At 41.6% G+C, this 27,421-nt stretch overlaps 2 protein-coding genes across 9 annotated transcripts in view; one reads left to right on the plus strand and one right to left on the minus strand.

The window, feature by feature from the left end:
- sgsm2 (small G protein signaling modulator 2) overlaps positions 1-22,475 on the plus strand; it is a 70,766-nt gene extending 48,291 nt beyond the window's left edge. The window contains exons 5-24 of one of the 7 annotated variants that reach the window (XM_074639976.1): positions 671-738; positions 1,547-1,695; positions 1,800-1,934; positions 3,733-3,854; positions 4,661-4,728; positions 5,117-5,280; positions 5,680-5,812; positions 6,092-6,229; positions 9,772-9,946; positions 10,580-10,644; positions 11,439-11,596; positions 12,372-12,500; positions 12,598-12,780; positions 13,723-14,109; positions 14,269-14,393; positions 15,183-15,265; positions 15,944-16,053; positions 16,216-16,312; positions 17,883-18,050; positions 18,571-20,581. In XM_074639976.1, coding sequence (XP_074496077.1) covers positions 671-738; positions 1,547-1,695; positions 1,800-1,934; positions 3,733-3,854; positions 4,661-4,728; positions 5,117-5,280; positions 5,680-5,812; positions 6,092-6,229; positions 9,772-9,946; positions 10,580-10,644; positions 11,439-11,596; positions 12,372-12,500; positions 12,598-12,780; positions 13,723-14,109; positions 14,269-14,393; positions 15,183-15,265; positions 15,944-16,053; positions 16,216-16,312; positions 17,883-18,050; positions 18,571-18,659 — 2,746 coding nt within the window. In that variant the 3' untranslated portion in view covers positions 18,660-20,581. Of the gene's footprint in view, positions 1-670; positions 739-1,546; positions 1,696-1,799; positions 1,935-3,729; positions 3,855-4,660; positions 4,729-5,116; positions 5,281-5,679; positions 5,813-6,091; positions 6,230-9,771; positions 9,947-10,579; positions 10,645-11,438; positions 11,597-12,371; positions 12,501-12,597; positions 12,781-13,722; positions 14,110-14,268; positions 14,394-15,182; positions 15,266-15,943; positions 16,054-16,215; positions 16,313-17,882; positions 18,051-18,570 lie in introns of all 7 variants that reach the window. The other 6 variants (XM_074639974.1, XM_074639978.1, XM_074639975.1 and 3 more) reach the window with 6 other exon arrangements.
- A 1,453-nt stretch (positions 22,476-23,928) lies between these two features.
- Positions 23,929-27,421, minus strand: part of tpst1 (tyrosylprotein sulfotransferase 1) — a 50,668-nt gene continuing 47,175 nt past the window's right edge. Inside the window, exons 4-6 of one of the 2 annotated variants that reach the window (XM_074639987.1) lie at positions 26,574-26,624; positions 25,896-25,964; positions 23,929-24,383 (exon numbers count right to left, since the gene is read on the minus strand). In XM_074639987.1, the coding sequence (XP_074496088.1) occupies positions 25,929-25,964; positions 26,574-26,624 (87 nt within the window). In that variant the 3' untranslated portion in view covers positions 23,929-24,383; positions 25,896-25,928. The remainder of the gene's footprint in view (positions 24,384-25,895; positions 25,965-26,573; positions 26,625-27,421) is intronic. The other variant, XM_074639988.1, reaches the window with a different exon arrangement.

Consider the following 27,421-nt stretch of genomic DNA (forward strand, 5'->3'; position numbering starts at 1 on the left):
CGATTAAACATGCAGCCAGAAGAGGCATGTTTCGGCCTTAAGGCTATAAATATGTGTGGGAGTTCTTATATAGGCCTTTTTAATATGGTGTTCAGTAGTCTAGAGTGAGTAGGGAAATTAAATGGATTGTCCATAGATAATTCCTTTATTATCTGTAGTGACATTTTGGTGCTTTTCTTTTGTCACATGATGAACAATTAAAAGCAAGAGTGCAAAAGCATCTGCACTGCAGCTTATAATAGTCATTATTTAGGCTGTTAGTGTGGTAAAATACAATGACTTCAGTTTGTTTGTCTCATTTTTAACTCAGAGTGCAGCCGTGTCCCATGGTGTTACCATGGTGATCCACTAGGTTAAAAGTTAACGAGCTTTGTGATACCAGAAAACCTGAGTAAATCCCAAAGATAGCTGGCTAACCTACTAATCTAGCTTTATGATACAGGTCCCAGCTGCAATGCAGCCATTAGTTTTGAGTGAAGGATGCTGATTAGGATAATGAACATCTATCATCCAGAGCCGGATCATACCAGTGGAACGATACACACACGGTGCCTTGCTCAAGTGCTCCTCTCCAGCTATCAGTCTACTGAACTTGAACCGGTCACCTTCCGGTTTCCAAATCAAGTCCCTACTGAAGACATCACTTCTTTCTGTGTGTTTATCTCTGCAGTAAATACTATGAGAGGGACGCTCTGATGCATGACTGCGTCTTCGGGCCCATCTTGGCAGCCCTACTGGGTGAGTTCATCTATATCACACTGGGCTTTAACTGCCAAAATTACAAGAGGCCACTAATGGAAAATAAAAAACCACAGTATCCAGAACAAATATTCCTGTATTCATCTCATATCAACCGTTAGATAAACAAATTAGACATAAATGGCCATTGTAACCACTCTCAGAGCTATTTGTAAGACAGTGTGACAGCAGGAGATGAAGGCAGGGAACCCAGACACGACAGCTAATACGCAGAGAATCAGAAACAAATGCAGTGAGACAGGAAAAGAAAAGCAGAGAATACAACATGAACAGTGACATAATAACACTCCATCCACACTGACTGGAGAGGTAACAACAGGTGCAGATGAGGGAATCAGCAACAGGTGTGCAGAGCAGCACAATACAACACACTGAAGACACCTGGTGGACAAATGAGGAACAGCCGGGAAAAAAAATGCACGTTACTGTGTCCATATGTTATATTATATAGAACTACTAATACTATCAAATGTGTGCTGTGCACTAATGCTGAAAGACAGGTTTATGTACTGTTCAGATGTCAATCAATCTGGGACTTTGGAACCCTATACTTACTATTTCAAATTTGAAAATAATATATTTATATATGTAGTTGAATATTGTTACATGTATTTATTCTGTTTTTGTTTTTTGTTGCACCACCTTCTACAGTCTTTTTATGAATTCCCTCCAGCTAAGTAGTAACCTTACAAAAGGTTTCAATTGAGGAATTTCACTGATGAAAGTGGTCAATGGATCTGTTAATAGGTCTGTGTGTCGGTGTGCTGTGTGTGTGCTGTGTTCTCAGTGGGGCCCTGTGCTCTGGAATACAGCAAACTGAAGACGTCAGATCATTTCTGGACTGACCCCTCAGCCAACGAGCTAGTTCAGCGCCACCGGATCCACGGGGCCCACCGAGGCCAAGACACCTCGGGTGGCCGCCGGCCTGCTCTGGGGGTGAGTGGAGGCTGTTTTAGATCAGCTACTTCAGTCCTCAGGAGGTGTTGGTGTGTGGTGATGGAGTTGTACAAATTCGCTGTTAAAATGGTTTTCTTTTCCAGATCCGCAAGAGGCAATCCAGTGGCAGCATGTCAGACGACAGGTTTGCTGCATCAGCGAGGGAGTATGTGGAGTCTCTTCACCAAAACTCCAGAACACACCTTCTCTACGGCAAAAACAACGTCCTGGTGCAACCGGTACGACTGCACATCCTCAGTTTGTGACCAGCTTTTATACAAAGTACCTGTACCATTTCTGTCTGCCTATCTATTAGAAATAAACATTGGGCTTTAAGTTTGATTTCTACAAATCTACAATTTCATTTAGCAGACGCTTTTATTCCAAAGCGACGTACATCTGAGAGTTCATACAACACAAGCAAGGATCTAGATAGGAGGGAGCAACGTGAGTAACAACAGCTTCAAGTCCGATCAGACACAGGTGCCGACAGGCAGTGCACAGAGGCAACGCACAGGGTGGATAGAAGCAGCAACAACGTCATCAATGTCATCATCAATGGCATCAGTGTCATTAGGTGCGGAAGTGTTCATGAAAGAGCTGGGTCTTTAGCCTTTTCTTAAAGGTGGAAAGGGACTCTACGGATCGAATGGAGTTTGGTAACTCATGCCACCACCGGGGGACTACAGAGGAGAAGAGTCTAGCTAGTGACTTAGGGCCCTGTTGTGACTGGAGTACCAGGCGCCTTTCATTGGCCAAGCGTAGTGGGCGGGAGGGAGTGTAGACCTGGATTAGGGAGATCAGGTAGGAGAGAGAGTGTAGACCTGGATGAGGGAGTTCAGGTAGGAGAGAGGGAATGTAGACCTGGATGAGGGAGTTCAGGTAGGAGAGAGGGAGTGTAGACCTGGATGAGGGAGTTCAGGTAGGAGAGAGGGAGTGTAGACCTGGATGATTGAGTTCAGGTAGGAGAGAGGGAGTGTAGACCTGGATGAGGGAGTTCAGGTAGGAGAGAGGGAGTGTAGACCTGGATGATTGAGTTCAGGTAGGAGAGAGGGAGTGTAGACCTGGATGATTGAGTTCAGGTGGGAGAGAGCTGTTTTTGTTGCTATTTTGTAAGCGAGCAACAGGGTTTTGAATTTGATGCGAGCGGCGACTGGGAGCCAGTGGAAGTATATGAACAGCGGAATGACGTGTGCTGTTTTGGGTTGGTTGAAGACCTGCCTTTAATGTGCTCTGTGCTGCCAAGTAGCTTCAACATGTTTGGCCCTGGAAATGTATAATGAGCACATATTTGCCTCCCACAACGCTCAGCCTTTGACAGAGCCATGTGCACTCAGCCATGCAGCACTTGTGGCTGAGTGCACATGCAGATGAATCCAGCACTCACTGCACGCTACACGCTAAATGGTACTGTATATGACTCTACTGTCTGCTTCTCATATCATGAACAAAGATTCTGTCTATATAAAATGTAACATATAGAATACATGTACAGTATTCAACAGCGTTTCAAGACTTATCCTGTTTGAATATGACAAAGCTATATTCAGTTATAGTAGACTTCACTCAGAGGCCCTGAAAACCTATTTTCAGTTACCTGAGTTGAGGGTTATTTGCTTGTGCTGCCATGGAGACACAATTGTCTTTGAAATCTGATCAATTCCTGATGAAGCAATTGAGCTGAGTGTTAAACTTTCATAAATGAATAACTCAGTAAATATTGTTCTAACTTGAACTTTGAATGTTCTTTATTCGGCAACACATATTAAATGTTTGAGAGAAATACTTTAAGAAATAGTTAAACATGTTGGGAAATGATTGAAATCAGTCTCATTTCAGAGAATGGTATCAATCTTCTCCTAGTTCTTGGAGGAAGATGAGCATAGTTCCCAAAATGTTGAACTAAGATTTGAAAGCTGTTTAGATGAAAATGGTTTAATGGAGCCTCGATTTTCTGCTCTCTGTCTTGAGCTCCTTCAGACCTGAAGTCTCACGTTATGTCCTTTCTCCTTCCTCTTCATTCTTCCACGGTAGAAGAAGGACATGGAGGTGTTGCGGGGCTACTTGTCACTCCACCAGGCCGGCGATAACCTCACCCTGAAGTGGACACCCAACCAGCTCATCAACGGCACGCTGGGAGACTGTGACCTGGAGAAGAGGTGGCCCAAACACACCCGCTATACATTTATAGATAGTATATAAATGATCTAAACATGCATTTAATGACACTTGCAGTGATTTGAAATGAGCAACTGCCTCTGAAGCCTGTTACACCTCACACCAAGATTATAAATTTATAATTTTCAATTAGATTTTATTTTCAATTTCAGTTGAGTTTAGTTGTAGTTAGTTTTCAGAGTGTGTTTGCTAGTTTTAGTTTAGTTTGCATTTGTTTTTGTTAGGTTTAATGTCTCAGAAGTATGTAGCTATATATAGCCTACATACAAACTACATGGTTGGAGAAGTGTGTAGGAACAGTCATGTTTAAATCTGTGATCCTCCTCACTACCACACTCATCATCCCGACCCCAGTTGGTTAACATCAGACCTGCGATCAACAGCTTGGTGGTTAAATGGCATTTAATCTACTCCAGTATTTAAATCATCTTCTTATTTAATTCTACAAGACTAGACTGCATGTGATAAACAACAGGGACTCATTGTGAAGCTGTTGCAGCACAGCACCATCTCCTGGAACGTCAAGTCCCTTCAGTCTCTGTGGTTCAAAGTCTCCAGAGTTGATGGAAATTCTTGCTGCCTCCTTTTTCCTGTAGCGAGATATTAGAGCTAAACAACAAAAAGTGAAATGAATTAACATTCAGTTTTATTTCATTTTCCAGGCAATGTTGTTTCAGTTTAGTTTTTCTTAAAGGATATTGTTTTTTAATTTAATTTCAGTTTTCACTGCTTGTTGTGGTTTCGGTCTCAGTGTACGATAATAACCTTGTCTTACCCTCTCTGTCAGTATCTACTGGGACTATGCACTGACTGTCCCTCTACGCCAGATAGTCTGTATCCACTGTCACCAACGCCGTGAGTAGAGCTGCTACTTTCACACAACACCTCCTCATTCAGTCATCCTAGCACACATAGTCAGATCACACTGCATCAGTCACCTTATAGAAAGAGCATTCAGGCATGAAGTGGCATCCTAAGCTGTTGTCATATCAACATATTGATTGCTTGTTTTGATAAAGTGGGGTAGCTCATATCACTATTTTCATGTTAGTGCTGTTATCTTGGTGACAGCTTCGACACCTTTTATTCTGTCTCCTTTTGCATCTCTTACATTTATTTGTATGTGCATGGACTCTTTAGACATTATTTAAAATACAATTTATAACTCAATAATATTAATACATTTTCTTTTTCTTTTCTTATCTCATTCTTGCATAATATTTTTTTTCCCATCATATTCCAGCTGATTGTGGTGGTACACTGGTTCTGGTCAGTCAGGATGGGATCCAGCGGCCGCCTCTCCACTTCCCCCCAGGTGGTCACCTCCTGGCCTTCCTCTCCTGTCTGGAAACAGGCCTCTTACCGCGGGGTCAGCTAGAGCCCCCCCTCTGGTCCCAGAAAGGCAAGGTGAGTCAGGTTGTTAAAGTTGTATTCACATTTCACACTTAAACATAGGCTGCGGTCGAAAAGTCAAAAGATTACTTCCTAACGTCTTTTCCTGACAACTTTTCCTTGACCTCGATGGAAAACGTCATGAGGTCAAGGAAAGATGTGAAGGAGAATTCAGAAGGACTTAGGAAAAGACAACCGTGGTGTAAAGTGAATCCGACTGCTCTTCCACTATGTATGGTAGCGTATTTCTACAGCGTATTGCTGCCACACCAGAAAAAAAACCAAATAAAGAGAAAGCATTTCAGACAGAGGGTGAATACAGGTATATTCAGACAGACAGTATGAGAGAAAGTAAGTAAGAACCTGGAAATGAGTATGATATGTCCCTTTAATAAATCTGTTTGTGTTCTTCAGGGAAAAGTGTTTCCCAAACTGAGGAAGAGGAGCAGTACTGCCAGGCTCATTGACCAGGACGGGAACGGTGAGGAGCGGACGGCTGCTGACTACGTGTTTCGCATCGTCTACCCTGGACACCGCTACGATGCCAGTAAGTCACACTTTTACATTGTCATGCAAAAAGCAAGGCAGGAGAGAGGCTGCACACAACAAACATGTAATCTTCCTTCAGTGGTTAACACTCATCTCTGTGATCGCTTTTGCCTTTTGAAATTGAAAAATAAGTACTGTGTATCTGCTTGAATTTAGTCTTCCCATGATGTGTTTACATAGTTCGGGTGTAGTGTGGCGTCTTTCCCACAATGCTCTTCCCGAGGTCTGTAGGGTGGCCCTGTTCTAACTGTTTTCTCTGTTGTCCCACTGGTGCAAGCAGTCACTATAAACTACCACCACACCACGGGCAGCCGCGCTCCGTCGCTGGACGATGACGAGGAAGAGGAAGATAGGCTCCATGCTATGATCTCAATGATCTGCTCGCGGAACCTCACAGACCCTAATGTCATGAAAGGTTTTTATCACCTTAACACACCCCCCCACCCCCCACCCCTACGCCTGAGACCTCACCCCGGCTTCAGACGTCCCTCCCCGCATCCCACCCATCATGCCCCCTCAGGCCCTCCTCTCTTGCCCCAACCCCCCCCCAGCTTTGTCTGCCTGTGTGTGTGCTTCCTGAGGCTGAGCCCAATGGTGTGGAGTAGGCTGGTGTTGAAGGGGACCTTCAGGTTGATCACCACAAAATTGAAAAGCATGTATTATGATTTTTTTTTTTTTTAATTACATAATTATGCATTCATAAATTAGCCATATTTAAAGAGCCATAAAGAAATGCTAACAATGGCAATAACATAACCATTAGTAATTGATTAACATTAAATCTGAGACAATAGATACAAAAGAGTCCAATAATAGCTAGGACGATTGGCAGCCTCTTACTTTGTACCTCCAGGTTTAATTTAGTTTAAATAGTTTTGTCTTTAAGTGAAAAAAAAGTTCCGTCCGGTTTGTTTGTCCTCTGCCATGATGAAAGTGATCTGTAAGGGACAGGAAGCTGTAGGGTTTCCATCGTGGTCGTACTCATCGCTCCACTAATCAGTATTTAATGGCTCAAAGGACTATGTGGAATGAAAGGAGGTCGCTCTAAGTGACAAACCCGCAGAGAATTAGCACTGAATTAGCAATTAACAGCTCTACAAAGCTTTTTAGACTCTTTTAGCAAACTGATTCGTTTTTTGTTAGGTACACTTAATCCTGCTCTCATCCGCTTTGTTTCCAGTCACAGCGGTTGGCTTCAAAAAGAGTTCTGATAAGTTAAACCCACTGTATGCACTAAACAGCAGACAGCCGCCTGAAGAGCCAGATACTATGCTCAGGAGTTGGTGGAGACCAAATCAGAGTGTATAGGAAAGATTCACCAGGTGGACACTAACAGGACACCTAATGAATGCTAATGTTGCTGTCTGTCTAATGTGTTTAAAGAGATGTGATGAGGTGAAAGGATGTTGTGTTTTCAGCTAGTTCCTGTGCCCCAAGTGACCAAAAGAATCCTTCCAGCTTTGACAGTATTATTTGATGTTTACAAATGGTACATGCAGCACCTTTTATATACAATATGCAGAATTTCTGCTTGCTATGGTATTCTACAGCCACGTGCCGTCCCATTTGTATTGTTGTGTGTCCGGGGTAAAGCAGGCTTTAAAGGTGCTCAATACGTAATTCAGAGAATATCTACGGCTGAGCCGGCGGCTTACAGCTAACGGTGTTAACCTGGGGGAACTGGGAGCTGGAGGGCGGGCGCTACACTTCCAGGACTGATGGCGGTATCAGCTGTAACCGCCGTGTGAGAGCAGTGCAGAGCGGCGGCCGTGAGCTAGCCAGTGGGGCACGCTCACATGCACTAACATGAACAAAAAAGCTCTGATTCCAACACAATAGTGGTTTGCTGCTATAATACTGCTCTGATGTCGTATAGAGCAACTTTAAGTTCACAACACGTGTCAGCACAGTCTCCAGTGCTGCATGTGTTACTCCAGTGACATAAACTGCAATGTAGACCTTGTGCAATACTTACGTAGTGAATTGTAGGCGGAGCTGCAGGTCCTGAGTGTCAGATGGAGGTGGACAGGAAGAGGAGGAGCGCAAGTAAAAAGGGGAAATCTAAGGGATTGAGCCAGTCTTCATCACACACTGTCGTGATGCAACAGATGATTTAGGATTATCTCTAGCGCCAAATAAAAGTCAGTTCCAGCCACTGGTAGACAAATCCAAATAGCATTTATTCACCAATATAAAACATTTTCAACTTTTATGTCGGCTGAATTTGCTATAAATGACAGCTGGGCATTGTTATCTAGCACTATAACATCCTGTCTCTAGAAAATGATATTATCAGACATCCAGTTAATGCCACAGCAGCCGCTGACACCCTTCCTGCTTAATGTCACTATCTCTCTCTCTGTGTCTCTGGTCTTTCTCCCCACTGCTCAGCGACACAGTGTAATCCACTGGCTTGGCAGAGCTCCTCATGCAAGCCTGTGAAACACACACTGTCAAATGAATAGACTTGTTTTATAGAGAGTGCTGCCAAACACAGTGACTCACGTCTGTCACCCGGTTTCATCACTGTCACACAGATTCAAAGTTCCCCAGGTCTCCTCGTCTAGGTCAAGGCCTTTCTGGCTGCTTTGCATTCTGGGATTTGCAGTGCTGATTGCCTTAGAGTTATGAGAGGGTGTAGCTGTGGAAGCATGACTCAACACTCTTGGGTTTACGCTGTCGTGGCCAAAAGTCGCTTTGATAATTTGCTTTTTTTTTTGCACTCCTTTAATTTGACTTAATTCAGTTTCCTTCTTTTTGTCCTTTCATTTCTCTCTTGCAACATGCCTGACAGTTTTTGCATGGGAAATATGATGCACCCATTTCATTGTTTTTTTAAAGAACGACTATGTGTTTCTACGTATTTGTGATGAAAATCCTCTCAGTCTCCTCCTCTGTTTGTTTTGATTTCTCTCTCTCTTCTCTGACTTCCTCAGTTGTTTCTCCTGTTTGTGCAGTCGTTTGCTGCGATGCTGTTCACTGTAATTCTTCACTAACCCCCCCTCCCCTCCCCATAGCCACCCCACCCCCACCGCCTTCCACCCCTCTCATTACGGTCCTGTGGGGTTCCGCAGTAGTAGAGACGTGGAGTCTTGTGTGAGCGGGGTTGACTTACTGAGCCCAAAACCAGTTGTTGATCACGTCTAGTCCTAAAGTAAAGAGGGGGGAGGCCAGATGTTGGTCTCGCTCCAGCAATTTTTCTGTTCGCATTTTTCGTTCTTAATATTAATTGTTTTTTGGGGTTATTGAACGACCAAAGCGCAGCTTCATATTTATGACAGGTCATCAGCTCCAACCTGAAGAATTAAGGTGAAGAGCATTTATTTAATGTTGAAGTTTTTATGATTTTTTCCCTCCCCTCTGTGTGCCCTTCTACTGGTGACCATATGTTTTTGTTGTTTATGAGATAATTGTTTTTGGTGTCTCTTGTCTTGTTCTGGCTTTATGCGTCCTGCATGGCCTGAGCGTCAGCCTCGTCTCTGTCTTCTCCTCTTCTATCAGCTCCTTCACTTCCTCTCCTCTTCCTCTGCTAATTCCTCCTGTCTCCTGTTTGAGCTCTGCTGTTTCCTCTGCCTCCCCACTGAATGAACTGATCCAGCATGGCTTCCCTGCATCCTCTCTGCCTGTCTCTCCCACAGCAACCGTTCCTGCTTCCTAAACTGTCCCCCTCCACTTTTGGTTTCCTCTCGACGCTTGGTTTTTCCAGCTCTCACATGTAACATGAGTGTAAATCTTTCATCCATCTGCTCATCTCTTGATGTCATTAATACCAAAGAACAATACATGGAAAGATGTATTTATGGTTGAGCTGAGGGGCCTATGTCATAATATGTATGGCATATAGAACATAGCCAGTGTGAAGTAGACTTTTAAATAACAAAGAGCGTAGTACATGAGAACAGTCTCAGAACACTGAGACCTCTCTCTGTCTTCTCACTTTCCTTCTCTCTGGTTTAGACCACGGGGAGATGATGGATGTGCAGGGTTTCGGAGGCAGCCCGTCGTCGTGGCAACAGGCCGAAGGAACCACTCTCGAATCGCTGTGCCTGTCCTGCTCCGCGGCTGGCAGCAACGTGTCGTTCGACTACCCTGCCGGCTGCACCTGCATACACAACCCATCAGACATTCACACGTACGTCCTTAAAATAACCCTTACCTTTAACTGTTAAAGTGTGCTGCAATGCGTCTGGTTTAGAGTTTTACATTTGGAAAATAAAGGTAATCAATGCCGTAAAAACAGGTGTCATTAATAACACTAAGAGCACGTGAAGACATTTAGGAAAGCCATCTGTATTGAAGGAATCACTGCCACGAATTGAACTGGTATTTACAGAGTTGTTGTCAAATTTAAACTGACTTTTATGATGCACTGAATCTTTGCTGAAGACATTTTAAGCCTTAGGTTCATCATCTTGGCAGCTGCATGGAGCCAGATAATCAAACTTGAGAGAGTTGAGAGACGAGCAATAACAGCCGACGGTTATAGGCTGTGATTTTTATTAAGATAAAAATCACAGCCTATGGTGTTTCCCACCAAAACAATAATGATTATTGACTTGTGAAATGTAATTCTAAGGAGTCCAATATCTGGTGGAGGCAGCATCTAGTCCATCTATCCATGAGAACAAAAACACATGAAGGCACTTCAATCTTTCAGCCACCGTGGTGGAGGTGTCTTCATTAAAAGGAATTATTTATAGAATAAGCCTTTTTCGAATCAGACAGTGGCTCAACAATTATGATGGATTTCTTTTCTTTCCTCCAGTATTCCTCTCAAGATGCTCTGCCAGAACATGAAGAGGCAGATAGTCTCCAGAGCCTTTTATGGATGTAAGTACATCATGTCACCTCTGTTCAGTATTCATGCATTTATTTCATACATGATTGCTGTTTTCTGAATATTATGATGGTGACATGTTTTGTGTGAATTAACCACAGACACCCTAACTCCTTGCTTACACACACACACATATATACCTATATACCTTAATAGTTGGTGAGTTTTTTGACCTCAATATAACAATACAAAAAATAAAAAATACAATTTTAGTTATGAAATAAAAGCAGGATTATGCAATATTCAGCACATAAACAAAATTTGCTAAACAACACGGTATGGTTTCAACATTTCTAGGCTACTATGCAATTCTTAAGGACTTCTTAAGGGAATTCTTAAAGGACCAGTGTGTCACAATTAGGGGGATCTAGGGCAGACATGGAATATAATATTAATAAGTATGTTTTCATTAGTGTATAATCACCTGATGATAAGAGTCGTTGTGTTTTCGTTAGCTTAGAACGAGCCGTTTATATCTACATAGGGAGCGGGTCGTCTCCACAGGAGCTCAGAAAGGACAACATAATGAGGAGGTGTCCTATTCTAAACAAGAATCATTAAAAAGGAGGAGCTTACAACAAATGATAATTTTACATTTTCACTTATATTTAGAAAGACATTTACACGGAGGAGTTAAAGGTGGTACAAGCACTGGTTTACTTTGTCATTTTCATCCATCAGGGAAACATGCATGCACATTTTGGCTTCACCCATACTTCTATCTGTGACTTTCCCGATGCTTGGTCTTAGCCGTGTGTGTCTGTCCATGTTCTCACCTGTCCATTAGGGCTGGCCTACTGTCGACACCTGTCCACTGTGCGGACTCATCTGTCCGCTCTCGTCAACCACAACATAGTCCCTCCAGACAGACCCTCCGAGGCGTCCGGGGGCCTCAGCAAAGAGGTGTGGAGCAAGTACCAGAAAGACTGCAAGGTGAGCAGAGAGGTTTGTACACACAGTGAGGCTGAGAGACTCATTAAATATAACGTCGTGATCGACCTCTGCCAGCCAGCAGCCGGAATTTACGACAACATAACAAGAATCTTAATCTTCTTCCTGCACCATCTGACACCCCTCCACCCTCCACCTGCAGGCCAGTGAATTTAAAAGCCAGAAATCACAGCAGATCACCAAGTCATCATCGAGTCAGATAAATCATGGTTATGCTGTGCAAGTCTTACATTCAGTAATATTTTATAAAGTGAGATAATCTGACGCAACCTGTGAGGAATGTTTCTTGAGCTGCAGTTGCCTCTCAGTTAAATGGGTTTCTATTATTCTGTCCTCCCCCTCATTTATCCTCCTTTACTGTAGCTGTATATTAATTGGAAGTCAGGAATCATGCACTTCTCCTGCAGCCTCCACCTCACTCCACTCTCCTTCACTCTAATGGAAATTTAATGAGTTCTGTCTCATTACAGAGTGCAGTATGTTACCGTCGTAGCTATTAAAGCCACCACTGTAACCATTCATCAACTCCAACAAAGTCATCTCTACTAATTTACACTCTATTCATATCTGTGTCCTTTATCTTCTATCTTCCTCTGAATGGGGCGCAATCACTCTTTCTCTCCTTTCATTATTGATGCGCTTCCTCTTCCTCTTGTTCCTCTCACCACTCGCCCAAGGCTTCTTCTTCTTCTTCTTCTTCTTGTCATCTTTCTTCTTCTTTTGGTTTATATTTCTATCATTCTTTTTCTCTCTCCCGGTCTGTGTGTAGAACTATAAGGAGCTGGAGCTGCTGAGGCTGGTTTATTATGGCGGAGTGCAGCATGACATCAGGAAGGAGGTCTGGCCTTTCCTGCTTGGACACTACAAGTTTGGCATGGGCAAAAAGGACATGAGCCAGGTACAGCACGCACGCACACGCCCACGCCCACGCACACTTGCATACGCACGCACACACACACAAACACACAGTGATTGCCTTTTTTTCTCCTGTGAAGATTGATGCAAAGATCACGGAGCGCTACCAGCAGGTGATGCGGGAGTGGAAGGCCTGTGAGGTGATTGTCAAGCAGAGGGAGAAGGAGATGCAGTCGGCCATCTTTGCCAAGCTCTCCTCAGGCAGCAGCATCGACAGTCACGTCCTGCGACTCGTTCACAGAGACTCGACACTCAGCAACGAGGTGAAGAAGCCCAACACAATATGACATCCATCCCACACACATCTGACCCCTTGTTAGACCTACAGTAGTAATATAGAGAGTAGTTGTTACAGTCTACAGTGTCCTGATTGTGACTGAAGCTCAGACTAATATAATCAACCCAAACCAACGCTGTAATTCAAATTATTATAAGTATGTCTGATATTAATTGTATGATATTGTATTTTAAACATTTTCACATCTTTGCTTAATATATTTCCTTCTTTATAAGTGATATCTCAGGAACGCCTGGAGGGAATTTCTTGGATGAACTGGTTAGAATTTGGTAGTCAAAGGTCACTGTGACCTCACAAAACACATTTTCAGCCATAACTCAAGAATTCATATACTAATTATGACAATTTACCAGAAATGTCTAACAGGATAATTGATGAAAACTGCTACTTGAGTGGTTGGCAGAGGCATACAACGGCGAGGCGGTAATTCTAGTTTTAATCTATCTCTTGCACGTCCCCCAACTTTACAGAAATGCAATGCTAAATTCTAAACTAAATCCAACAATCTATTCATCTCTGAAATGACACAATGTCCCTTCATTTAGAAACAACTATAAACGCAGAGTTCATTAAGGACCCAGAACCTCTCGCAGCAACATCAGCACACGGGATATACTGCTCTTTAACTTTAACTTTGTACTGTGAAAGTGATTCAGTACATTCATCTGATCTTATAAAGACTGATGTCAGTGATACACACAGTGTACCCCACGTTTATTTGTTTCTGGTTTCAAAAGCGTGGGAATAATTGGCGTGAGCTACCAGATTCAACAAAAAGAAAAACTCATATTATAGTCTTGACAACCTCAGACTGGAACAATACATAAACACACACTCTCTGATGATCCATATGATCTGATTTATGATCACTGTCCTCTATCACTTCTAAAGTTCCATTCTTCTTCAGGTGTTTATGTCGGTGGATGAGCCGGATGCAGGGAGCCAGGAGACCCCCAGTGGAGAGGGCAGTACCCCCACCATGACCACCCTAGTTCCCCCTGCAGCCCTTCCTCCAGAGGAGCGACCTCTAGTGGAGTTTGACTCCCCCGACTCGGGTCTCCCGTCCTCCAGAAACTACTCAGTGACCTCTGCTCATTCCCAGATCCTGTCCAGCATAGACGACGGTCAGAGCACCGAGGAGGAAGGGGGGGGCGGGGAGGAGGGCAGGACTTCGGGTGTGCTGAGGGGGCGTCAGGACTCTCTGACTGAGGACAGGCTGTGCAGTCAGCTGGACAAACTGGTGACCAATGAAGCAGCTGCAGAGGGGATATCACCTTCACTCTCCTCATATACGGTATGTACAGTACGTCTGTTTATTCAGTCTGACTGAGCAAGTCTGCAACAAGTGGTTTAAAAGTCTGAGGTTACTCATCGTAAAACTTTGATTTACACTTAGTCCCCCACCGATGTTGACACCAATGTTGTTAATCATCACAAATGTTCCTTTGAGCAGATCGAGCTGTTGGACACAGTCGCCCTCAACCTCCACCGGATAGACAAAGATGTGCAGCGCTGCGACCGCAACTATTATTACTTCACCCCAGCCAACCTGGAGAAACTACGCAACATCATGTGCAGGTATGTAGAAGAAGTATTTAGATCCTTCATTTAAAACTGCTATACATGAACATATAGAACAAATGAAAGGTGTTTCGCTTGTAGAATTATCACCTGACTCTGCAGTTCCCCTCAGCTCTGTGGAGATGTTTAGCGTCTTTCAGCTCCTTGTTTTGATTTTACAGCCCACAATTTGACTGTTTTGAGTTTTTTCTCAAACTGAGCCAGAAATCTCCATTTCAGCAGCACTTAAATCCACCAAACTTTCATTCCTCTGCATATTCTGAGTTTTTTTCAGAGGGGTTTGTTCATATATCGTTCATAATCCAATTTATAGAACTTTTGTTTTATTCATTTATTCCTAAACAAATAGCAAAAATGTATTATTTTATGCCTGTTGACAGTATTTTCTGATTTATTAAGTGGTACAAAGAGATAATCTAAATCCCGTCTGCTTTTTTGAAATTGTTTTGACTTTCTTTTTTTTTTTTAACCTGGCTTTATCCAATGTTCAGATTTCTGTTCTGGAAACGTTTGCAGATTAGCAAATATTTAATAAGATAATGCCTCATTTGCATATCTAAACATAAAATCTCTGAAAACTTAACAAATCATTGTCTTAATGTAAGTAATTTACCAACTGGGGAGGTTTCATGGTGATATCTATTAGTTCAAATTCTTATATTTACCTGTAGTGTCTCCCCTTAAAAAAGTACAGTACTTGAGTAAATGCACTGTGTTCCACATGTACATGACATCCGGTGAGCTGAATGTGATTTGTCTTGGTGTGTGTGTCCTTCTTGCCTGCAGCTACGTGTGGGAGCATTTAGAGATCGGCTACGTTCAGGGCATGTGCGACCTGCTCGCTCCGCTCATGGTCATCCTGGATGATGGTGAGAAGAAATAATCATCATATACTTTATATCTCCTGACCGTAATTATTATTGTGAATAATATGGATGAACAATAGCACCAGTAGCTGTTACAGAATTGAAGCTAATATGCCTAATATAATAGAAATATTAAATAAACACTTGCATTACAAATACCATGTGGGGTTTTATGCATGGACATGAAGTTTAGTTATACAACGGTCAAACACAGGAGGGGGCTGTTAGTATGTAGGTCAGCCCAGTTAAGGTTACTATGACATCAAACCGTCTGTTTTGTAAGGTTTTTTAATGCGTGTCTGTTCATCGTGTTTAAACCTGGTGTTTCTGCAGTGTCAGATAAAGATCAGGCTACATTAATACACAGTGAGCGATCCAAACATTTATAATAACTCCAGAGCACAGTAAAGTCCAAAAGTACACCAATCACCGTCCTTCAAATGCATCTAAAGCACATTATTAAATAAAAAAAACGAATCCAAAAAAATGAACAAAGTCATTAAAAAAATGTATGCACAGTGCGTGCAGGATTACATCTGCCGGCGCCGCTGGCTGTCACAGCAAATAGACACTCATTTATCATTTCATCAGTGTTTGAAATTCAATTGGGAAATATTATTTGTCGGTGAGAGCGTTTAAGTGCTGTCCCGGCTACATGACCATATGTTCTTCCCGTGTCAGAGTGCCTGGCCTACAGCTGTTTCACTCAGCTAATGAAGAGGATGACTCAGAACTTCCCTAACGGCGGAGCCATGGACACACACTTTGCCAACATGAGGTCACTGATCCAGGTGACGGATAACTCTACTGTGTGTGAGCGAGAGAGAGAGAGAGAGAGAGAGAGAGAGAGAGAGAGAGAGAGAGAGAGAGAGAGAAGAGAGAGAGAAGGAGTGAGAGAGGGTCACCTCTACTGAAACCCACTGACGTTCTCTCTGTTCTCACTCTGATGTCAGATCCTGGACTCGGAGCTGTTTGAACTGATGCAGCAGAATGGAGATTACACTCACTTCTACTTCTGTTACCGCTGGTTCCTGCTGGACTTCAAGAGAGGTGAGCGCCACATTATTTCCTCTCTCTGACCTACATTATATTCTCCAGCTCACTGATATGTCTGCTTTAAAGCTGCATTGAGTCGACAGACTCGTGATCACAGATGGGAAGCTGGCAGGTGTTCTTATCCTTGTCGTAGTGCACTGGACACTCCTAGTGCTTAGTTGAGGCATCGGCACAGAGGGGGTCACAAGTAAGGAAGACGACTTAAACCTCTTTGCTGTTCAGGTGAAGCTCATGACTGGCAGGAGCAGTGGTGGAAAGGAACTAAGTTAATTCGCTCAAGTACTGTACTTAACTCCATAACTCTGAGCAAATATAATAAAAAGTAGAAGTAAAAGCATTGAGGCTCTCCAGCAAATTGGTTCATTTCACGAGGCTTCATCTGGACTTCATGTGAACACGAAACCACCTGTTGGTCAAAGAGTGTAGAACAGGCAGATATATTCCAGATGTGAGGCAGTGGTTCAACCGGGCAGAGGGCAGTGAATGTGCTTGTGTAATTACAGGAAAATGATAGAGACTTTATTCATTTTTATACAGGAACAATAATTTCTCAACTGTGTTTTGGCTTCGGGCGTCTTCAATGACGTCATTGGTCTAAAACAATACAAGCCTCAATACGTACGTCGCAGAAAACTCGACACACGGTCCAAAGCTATTTTTTTTCCTAACGGCATTTGCAAGATTTCAACACGCCCGAAGTAAAACAACCGGTCACAGCCGTGCTGGGGCCAAGTGCTGTATCCGAAACCTCATACTATACTAGTAGTACAACCTTTTACTATACTAGTAGTACGTACTGATTTGGCCAAAATGTAGTATGTAGTATTCAGTATGCGAACAAAAGCAAAATCTCCAGTATGCCAAAAATACCCGGATGTCGTACTGATTCGGAAAAAATCTCCAGTATGCATCGGACCAGTCTACCTCACCTACTTTATCCCACAATGCAAAGCACTGGACCGCTACAGGCTACGGTTACAACAACAACAGCAGCCAAAAACTGCTAGTTTTTTACATTTTTTGTAGCTATTTCATCACTAAATTCACTTCTGAGAATTTTGAGGCGAGAAATCAACTGTGTCGATTTTGGATTCTGGCAGTTTAACGATATTAGATGGCAAATCGAACATTTGTTCCAACGTTTTCGGTAAGTAAAAGATGGGAGTACTTCTCCCGCCACTGGGCAGGAGAAAAGAAGTGCTTCACAGCAAAACTGTCTGCAGCGTAAAAGGTGGAAAAACCTACAAAAATGAGTACAATAAATCAAAGAAGTGTCATTACTACCATTTCAGGAAGTGATTACAGATGTACATCCTCATGAGGTTTACCATTCAACAGAGGTGAAACCATGGTAACATGACGTGCTGATGCTTTAAAGAGTCCTCATGATGTCACAGATTCAACACCTTCGTGACATGTCTCTTCCTCTCAGCTGCACCCCGTCTACTGTAATCGTTCTGTTGAAAGCAGGAGCGCCTTAAAGGGCTAAAAGTCAGCTCCGTCACTTAGATATCAACATCATCTATCATCATCTCATCTGTGTTTTGTGTGTGTGTGTGTGCAGAGCTCCTGTACGAGGATGTGTTTGCGGTGTGGGAGGTGATCTGGGTGGCTCCCAGGATTTCCTCGAGGCACTTTGTACTCTTTCTGGCCTTGGCCTTCGTCACAGTTTACCGTGACATCATCATGGACAACAACATGGACTTCACTGACATTATTAAGTTCTTCAATGGTAAGAGACACACACACACACACACACAGTATTGTGGGTACTGTGTGTTATTCCTCACTATCCCGTCACGGCTGCCATCAGGCATTTACAGTTTGTCATGACCAGTTCTATTGTGTAGTGATGATGTAACAAAACTAATGGATAAATGGTTGAAACATGGTAGAGGTATACATTCAAACTTCAATCCAAATCTACTAAGAGACCGAGTTGGATAGGAACATGACAGGTGGTGTGAAGGGGTACTTGAGCTCATCTGGTAGCAGTGTGAGGGCACACTAAAAGGTTGGGAACCACTGGTGTAGCTTACCTGCTAAAACCTGCAGGAAGGCATGTTCTTATGCATAAGTGTAGACTCCATAAGCACGTCTAATGATGTCTAAAGATAAACGTCTTTCAAACAAGCACACTTTAAGGTGGGGTGAAAAGAGGAAGTGGTGGTTCTTGCAGGCGATGTGTAAACTGTATTGTATATGTACTGTTTATTTTTGGAATTGCCTCTCTAACAATGTCTGATCCACAGAAATGGCTGAGCGTCATGATGTCCAACATATCTTGAAGATAGCACGTGAGCTGGTGCATAAAGTACAGTCTCTGATGGACAACAAGTGACTATAGAGGAGGAGGAGGAGGACGAGGAGGACGAGGAATGGGAGGATGCAGAGCGAGAGGGTCCGACTACAGGACACTCGGCTCTTCCTCTCATCCCTCAGAGACACCGAGTGTTTCCAGGCCTCCACCTATCCAGAGCAGGTCCAGGGAGTCCAGGTCTCCTCCCTGCCCAGATGAAGGTCCTTGCAGCGCTGCTGGAGTGGCTCGGCTCTGGAGCTCGGCCTCGATCTGTTTACATTTACCTTCACATGGAATGCCCATGGTGTCCGTTCAGACATGTGGATTTGTCTGCATGCTTGTGAGTTTGATCACACTGTGAACACATTCTTGAGTCTCCCCAGTCCTGCAGTGCATGGAAACACACACACACACACACACACACACACACACACACACACACACACACACACACACACACACACTCCGAAACAGCATTGGTTCTATCAATACTCCAGTTTTCTAGAGTGTCACCCTTTTCCTGACTGGTATTGGATGATTGTCAGGAAGCTGAAGCGTTCTCAGTGTGATGTAACGCCAGCGGAGGCCACTAGAGTGCAGGATTATACAACAATACAACATTGTCAGAGGAGCAGAAGATATAGCCACGAAGAAGTTTTCATTAGTGACCAAATGGACTGTGCCAACTACCTTTTCATGAGTGTTTTCTACAACAAGCATGTGTGTTTATACCCCCCTCCTTTTTTCCCCTTTTTGTCCAAGAGTTCATTATCACACAAACGTTGCCTTTATCAGTAACAGCCCAGGGCACTTAGTTGCCCTTTTTGTGAGGCTTTCCTTCCTGGTGCCTGTGAAGGCCTCACGGAGTTTGTGGGGGCCGGAGGCTCCACATGAGGCCAAACTGCTGAGAAAACTCAGGATGAATTGCAGCCAACTTTCCTGAGCATGTTAGTCACTGGTTAACGCGTGTTTAATCCTTGTTTCAAGCCCGAAGGAACATGGCAGCAGAGCACAACAGTGAAGACAAAAGCACACAAGCCTTCCTCCTTACTTTAATATCAAATCTCTATTTTGTAGTATGGATCAGAGCTACCGCTGGGGATGCTGAGGTCTTGGCTTTGGTAATATTTCTGGGTATTTGGGGCATTTAATGACCAGAGGAGGAATCAACAGTCTATGATAACACACGTGTTACACATGTCAGGTTTCAAGGCTGATATGTTTTAGAATATATATCTTAAAATGTCACAATTTTTAAGCAAAACATTTATTTAAAATAAAGGGATTTAGTATTACCCAAAACATTTTGGACCACTATGTTGGGAAATACAAATTTATAACTTTTAAACATAACTTAAAATAAATTGTGATTTTTTTTTCCTCCAACCTTCAGAAATGTTTGAAACTGTGAAGAGTTTTTGGCTAATCAAAGATTTCTAAGATGGGTTGAGCTGCACTGGAGGAGACCTCAGTATTTCTAAAAGCCTGCCTACGGCCATGATTCAGTTGGCTTCTGCGAGGTTGGCTGAAGTTTCCAAGGACACGGAGCTGAGAAACACACTGCCTGAAGGACACATTGAAAAGAGGAAACTGTCCAATAAATCCAGTATTATAGATGTGTGGCTGGTAAGAAGAAGTAGACACACCCAGCTGAGAGAAAGAGGGTATAATAAAATGAAACATGATTAAGAAACACCTTTGAGAATGGAAAGAAAGTAACAGATCTGTTATATTTACCTGTTTCTAAAGGTGGATATTCCTTTCACAAAAAGGCTGGCATTATTCTACATTTTTTGTTATTGTCAACAAATCCCATGGAAAGACCAAACTTTTCCAACTCTCAGTCTCATGCCCATTGGTTCCTACTAAAGACGTTCATCTCTAAAACTCGGTCTCAAATACATAGTTTCATTAAAAAAAAAAAGCTCTGTAATTTACTAAAAAAGCTGGCCACCATAGTTTTTTAGCAAACTTTACACAAACAAAAGTAAATAGTGAATTTGTTGGGGACTATTTTCAGTGGCGGATTAATATACATTTGCTGTACTTAGTATTTACAGTTTTAAAATGAGTCCTCTGGGAATATGTCACCTTTCTCCCTGGATTTCTTGCCATCAATGAGGTTTGGTTTTAGAAACAGACTTTTTGTGAAGAATTTTGTAATATTATTCTTTAACATTTGTAAGATAATGTGGTAATATTAGAGCAATTCCTCTTAAAGGTATAACCTTTAAAGGAAGAAAATATCAGTCCTACAGAATGGTTTGATTCTCTCTCTTTGACCTGAGGTTATTACTGCCTCAGAGGGGAGGAGGGGATGTCGATGGCGTTGAACATGCAGCATGTTGTTGCACTGATTTGAAGAATGGGATCAGTGTTCTTGGACATTTAGTTGAAACATGAAGGCGGTCTTCTGCACTCAGTGCCAGTAATCCAGTAATAAGCCAGTAATCAACCCTAAACAGAACTATGTCTGATGGGTGTATGGTAATCAAGGACCATGTCACCCAGGGCAACAGCGTGGATCACTGATGTATTTTTGATCAGTGTGTTTCATTGGTGATATTTTTGAACAAAGTGCACAGAGGAATGAGATATATAGGATGTAAGGCTACACACACAGTACTTGTTAGTAGATACAATCATTGTTGGTTGGGTCTTTTCATGGGATTTGTTTACAAAAAGAAAAATATAAATATAAACCAGCCTTGTCCTTTACACAAATCCATGTTTCCTTCGGAACTAGAGACAAACATGCTCGCTGATCTGAAGGCAGTACTGTCAGGAAAAGTGGTTGCAATTGTCCATGAGGAACCTGATTCTCTTCCTGCCTCTGCAAATAAAACCTGCTTGGACTCAGTTGGTCTAAATAACAAGTCTGTGGTCTGAGAAGAAGCTGCTCTTAATGCCAAACGTTCTCTAGTGTTCAGTGAATCAGTATTAGGGTTGGTTTCAGCTTCACAGTAACAGCACAGAGTACATTCATGTTTGTATCTGAAGGGAATCTGGGAAATTTTTGATACCGTTTTCCAATCCCCGACGTCCGTGTGACCCTTTATCACCAACCCTCCTCGTCTCCTTAAAATGTCCAACACGGCTGCATACGATTGGTCATCCAGCACGGACCTGCACCTGTGATTCAAGTGCCAAGAGTCTTCCCCAATCCTGAAGTGTACTGTAGTCATCCGGCTCTCTGGCTCGCTAGTTTGATCCAAGGAACGGGCGGTGGTGCGGCTGTACCTCGCTACGGCCTCTCCCCCTCCACCACGGCAACGAAAGAGGGTCGCCAGGGGAAACCGGGGCCCGTAGCAGAGCTTTTTCTTCCAATCAGGACATTGTGTACCAAAGCCTTGAAACAGCCCCCTCTGTGGCATGACGACAATGTGCAATTTCATACTGCATCTTGAAGACTGACTGTTTACTATATGTGTGTAAAATATTTTTGAAAATGGTGATCTTGGATTCTTTAACTACTGTGCAATTTCTGTTGTTTGAGAAAATCCATCAACGTCTATATTGCTGTAAATACGAACCGAAAGCCCAATATTTCTAAGACAGTCGGAACATATATATATATATAACTTATTTTGAGATCTATTTTTATGTTGGTTTTAGCAGCACTAGTTGGAGGTGTATACTGTGCAGAGATGCAGAATGTATGCAGACTATGTTACACGTTGACTGTTAGGTGTTCTTTCTCAATGTTGTGCACTGAATTCAAATTTCTATTTATTTAGAGAGCCAATGATTGCATTGCTGAATATGTATTGGTAAGGATGTATCATTTGCCTTGAATGTAATGTATTATTAAACAAGAGGTTGTTCATTAGTGGGCTGCTCTCTTTCCTTTTAACTCTTTATGTTCTCTGAGTGTATGTGTTCCCTCTCTCTTTATAGTTCTTAAAGGCATGAACAGAAACGGTTGAAGCTGCTAATCAATAAAAATGGATCAAATGATTATCTGCCAACTCAGCAGTTCCCCTCAGCTCTACAGAGCTTTTTTTTAGCATCTTTCAGCTCCTTTTGTTTTTCAACTTTACTGATTAGGTTCAGTCTCACTGGTCTCATCATCACAGAAAGAGAAGCTCTTAAAGGCCACAACCTGTCCAACACCAAACAGCAGACAGACAAAAGTTAGCAACGAGCTGGCGAACATAGCAGTTTAAGAGCCAGATATTTACCTCAGGAGTTGGTGGAGACATTACTAACTAAATAAACTTACATTTATCATGTGGACACAAACACGACTCCAACTGAATGCTAATGTTGCTCTATGTCTGCCGGATGTGTAAATAAGCAAGTCTTTGCTTACAAGTATGCCATTGAAACTTGTTAAAAGGGATAGTTGTTTCAATATGACTTTTTTTCAACATGCTATACTATAACTTTTTTTCATCATACAATGCTATGACTTTTTTTTTCGACATATTATACTATGACTTTTTTTTCGACATGCTATACTAAGACTTTTCTCCACATACTATGACTTATTTTGCACATACTATACTATGACTTTTTTTGAAATACTAAATTACGATTTTTTTTTCGACATACCATACTGACTTTTTTTGACATGCTATACTAGTCAGTTATTGTATGTTGAAAAAAAGTCACAGTATAGTATGTTGAAAAATATGTCATGAAAGTCATAGTATATTATTTTAAAAAAAAGTCATAGTATAATATGTTGAAAAAAAGTTATAAAAAGTCAGTGTAGTATGTCGAAAAAAAGTCATAGTATAGTATGTGAAAAAAAGTCATAGTATGTGGGAAAAAACAGAATAGTATGTTGAAAAATGTGTCATGAAAGTCTTAGTATATTATTTAAAAAAAAAGTCATAGTATAATGTGCTGAAAAAAAGTGATAAAAGTCATAGTATAGGATGTCGAAAAAAAAAATTGTATAGTAAGTAGAAAAAAAATAATAGTATAGTACGTCGAAAAGAAGACATAGTATAGCATGTGGAAAAAAAGTCATAAGTTAATGTCGAAAAAAAGTGATAGTATTGTATGTCGAAAAAAGTTGTAGTATAGTTTGTTTAAAAAAAGTGATAGTATTGTTTATTGAAAAAAAGTCATAGTATGTGGAAAACAAGTCAAAGTATAGTTTGTGGAAAAAAAGTCATAGTATAGTATGTAAAAAAACGTCAGTATAGTACGTCGAAAAACGTCATAGTATAGTATGTTGAAAACGTTTTTCCCACATACTATACCATGACTTTTTTTCCACATACTATACATACTGTCTTTTCTTCTTACAGAGGGATTAATCAGTCACCATTCAAGCAAATATAACCAGACTGACAACAGGTTTTAAAAAAACAATGTTTATCACGTTGATACCGATCAGTACCCATGACATTGCACAATACAAAGGCATGAAAAAAAAGTAACATTAAAATAGGTATTGCATCTTCCAAAAGCTAATTTTCCATTCATAAATGCTTCTTGCGATTTCAGTTCACTGCAGTTTCTTACAACAGAATCACAGAGTTTTTTTCTAAATAGCCAGAAATCATTTCTAAAAATCGATGAGCGTGATGTGACACGAAAAAATAACAATCAGCAGACATTCTGTGGTTGTGAGAAGTATTAGTATTCGTTTTTGTACAGTACAACATCGAAGGCCAAGAGTTCTCCGTAGACTCGGGTGAGGAGACGGTCCTGCTGTGGTCATGTGACCTTTGAAACGTGCCGAGGCCCAACACAGACGGTGAGATGGGTGAGACGATGTACGCGATTTTCTGTTCCACTTCACCTCTGCTCCTGTTCCGAGACATGAGAATGTATTGTGTTAGTTCAAATCAAAGCAGAGTTCCCACTGTGACACAGATATTCATCCATGGACAGTATTTGTGTGGTTTGTTCATGCTTTCAGTCTGCCGCACACTAACCACTCTGACAGTTAAAGGAAGAGTTTATGAAAGTTCAATGACATCTATACCACTGTACGCTTAATATGAAGATAGAGCTATCATAAAGACTGGAACCAGGGGGAAACAGCTAGCTTGGCTCTGTCCAGAGGTGACACAATCCTCCTACCAGCATCTCTAAAGCTGACTGGTTACCAGGTTATATCTTGCTTGCGTACAAACAATAATTCCCTGTTTCAAGGGCTTTATGTGCAGGAAATAGTCCCGCACATGAGGCGGCGTAATGACGGCTGGCTCCAGCTACATATTTAGCGTATAGACTTGACAGAGCTCTGGATCTTCTCACCTAACTCTCCATGAAAAAGGAATCAACATATTTGGTGGGGAATGTGAGGATTTGCTGATTTCTATCGTTGTAAACTACTACAACTGTTGGTCAGACAAAACATTTCAAGATGTCACCTTGAGCTTTGGGACATTGTGAAGTGTGTTTTTCACGGTTTTCAAACATTGTTTTAGTTTATTATTAATTGATTGATCACAAAAATAATAGAATGTCAAAAAGTCATAGTATATTATGTCGGAAAAAAAACAGTATAATAGTATGTTGAAAGAAAAGTGATAAAGTCATAGTATAGTTCATCGAAAAAAATTCATAGTATAGTATGTCGAAAAAAAGTCATTGTGTAGTATGTTGAAAACAAATAATAGTATAGCATGTCGAAAAAAAAGTCATAGTATAGTATGTGGGAAAAAAAAGTTATAGTATGTGGAAAACAAGTCATAGTATAATAGTATTTTGAAAAAAAAGTGATAAAAGTCATAGTATAGTTCATCAAAAAACAAGTCATAGTATAGCATGTCGAAAAAGAGTCATAGTATGTGTCTAAAAAAAAGTCAGAGTATAGTATGTGGGAAAAAAAGTCTTATTATAGTATGTCAATAAAGGTCATAGTTTAGCATGTCAAAAAAAGTCATAGTATAGTATGTTGAAAAAAAGTCAGAGTATACTATGTCGAAGAAAAGTCATAGTATAGTAGGTTGAACACCACGTACTACACCTTTATAGGTGTAATTTCTTCTCCCTAAAAAGGTGCAACAAAGCTAACAGGACAGTGTGATTAGGTAGTGGTGAAGTATTCGGATCCTTACAGGTAGAAATATCACGTTGTACTCTATTACAACTAGTAAGAAGTGAAAGTAATCAATGCAGAAAACAAATCACTGAATATTTATATTATATCATTAGATTATTCGCTGATGCATTAATATGTAAGTAATTTTACTGTTGGAGCTGGTTTGAATTGTTTTGTATACTTTTAGATAGTTTCATCTGTAATGTGTGTGTGTGTTTTATATATGAAATCTTAATTAGTAAAGTATGAATGTAGTGGAGGAGCTGTACCTGTGTGCTGTGGTTACGGCCCCCCCGCTGCTCCTAACTGGGTTTGGGTCTCTCTGCAGACTTCTGAATCTGAATGGAGGAACAACATACATACAGACAGACAGACGTTACACAGTGTGGTCTCAGGATGAAGTAAGGAAACCACTATATGCTACTTGAACCACCAAGAAGATGCCCACAGTCAGCGGACACACTGACCTTTACATATTTATTTCCTTTCCCCCTCATTCAATGATCAAAGAGGCTGACAGTCTTGATAAAAAAGGCATTATTAGAAAATCAAAAGCAGACACACTCTTCCTAAAACATGTAAAAGGTAGATGCAGGTTCTTCTGTCCACCAGAGGAGGGCAGCAGTGCTCTTCAGCCAACATCAGGCTCTTAAACCGAGAAACAACAAGGCAACACAAAGAAGTCTAACAAACAAAATAACCACTAAAAGACCAAAAAACATGAAGACAATCATGAAGCTGAGACCAGAAAACGACAACATATGGCAAGAAACTGAAGTAAAAAACAAGAGGAGATGAATAAATGTGAGCAGATGGAAATCTGTAACGAGATCTTCCACTGAGTTGCAGATGGTTTAACTCAAATCAGACTATAAAAAAAGGCTGAATTTGAAAAAAAATATGAAAAAAAAGAAAACGCTCAACAACAGGCAGAAATGTTACTGTACCTGTGATTGTTCTTTTAGGAAATCTGGTAGCTGAAATTCACCTTTAAAGACCTGGAAAAACAAAGGACTAGATTTAGAGCTCCACAAATGCATTCTATTTGATGGCATCATCTTGATTACTATGGTGACGATTTACTGGATCATTCATTCACTTTAATAAGAATTAAATCACTTAATAAATTTGATTAAGGCATCATTCTACATGAAGAAGAGCATGGCTGTCACTGCTTTGCATCCATGCTGAGCGGACAGATGAAATCCACCTCTATGTGTATCTGACTCGCGGCGTTCTGCTGTGACAGCGCGTCATGCGAGGTGAACATTTGCAACATAAAAGGTGGAGGCTTCCAGGAATCTCATGCTCTGCTCCTGGTGTCATATAGTTCCCTCCCACCCCCCCTGGCCAGACTGAGAGGTGAAAAGAGACAGAGCAGTGGAAGAGATGAATGGGGGGTCGGGGAGATCACTGTGCAAGGAGAGAAGTTTCTCTGCATTTATGTTCCAGGAAAACGAACCCTGGCTCTCCCTCTCTTGTTGGCTTCAGCCACACAGTCAACAGATAAATGGACTACTCCAGGATCCTAAAGGATTATACTAACGGGTTACTTATTTCCAAAACGTACAACATCTACACAGGAAGTCCCCCTCCTTCATGTGGAATGGAAACAACAACAGCGTAGCACAAGGTCTTGCTGTCAGCTAGAGATAATGAAGAATGGGGAGGAAAGGTTGGGCTATGACTAACACCAGTGTGTGATGATGGATAGAAGCTGAATAGCAGAAGAATTTAACAGATTAAGACAGGAAACAGGAGGAGACGGCAGTAGGGGTGGTCAGTGTGTGTATAT

Source organism: Sebastes fasciatus, chromosome 7, assembly GCF_043250625.1.
Source record: "Sebastes fasciatus isolate fSebFas1 chromosome 7, fSebFas1.pri, whole genome shotgun sequence".
In the NCBI taxonomy this organism is placed as follows: domain Eukaryota; kingdom Metazoa; phylum Chordata; class Actinopteri; order Perciformes; family Sebastidae; genus Sebastes; species Sebastes fasciatus.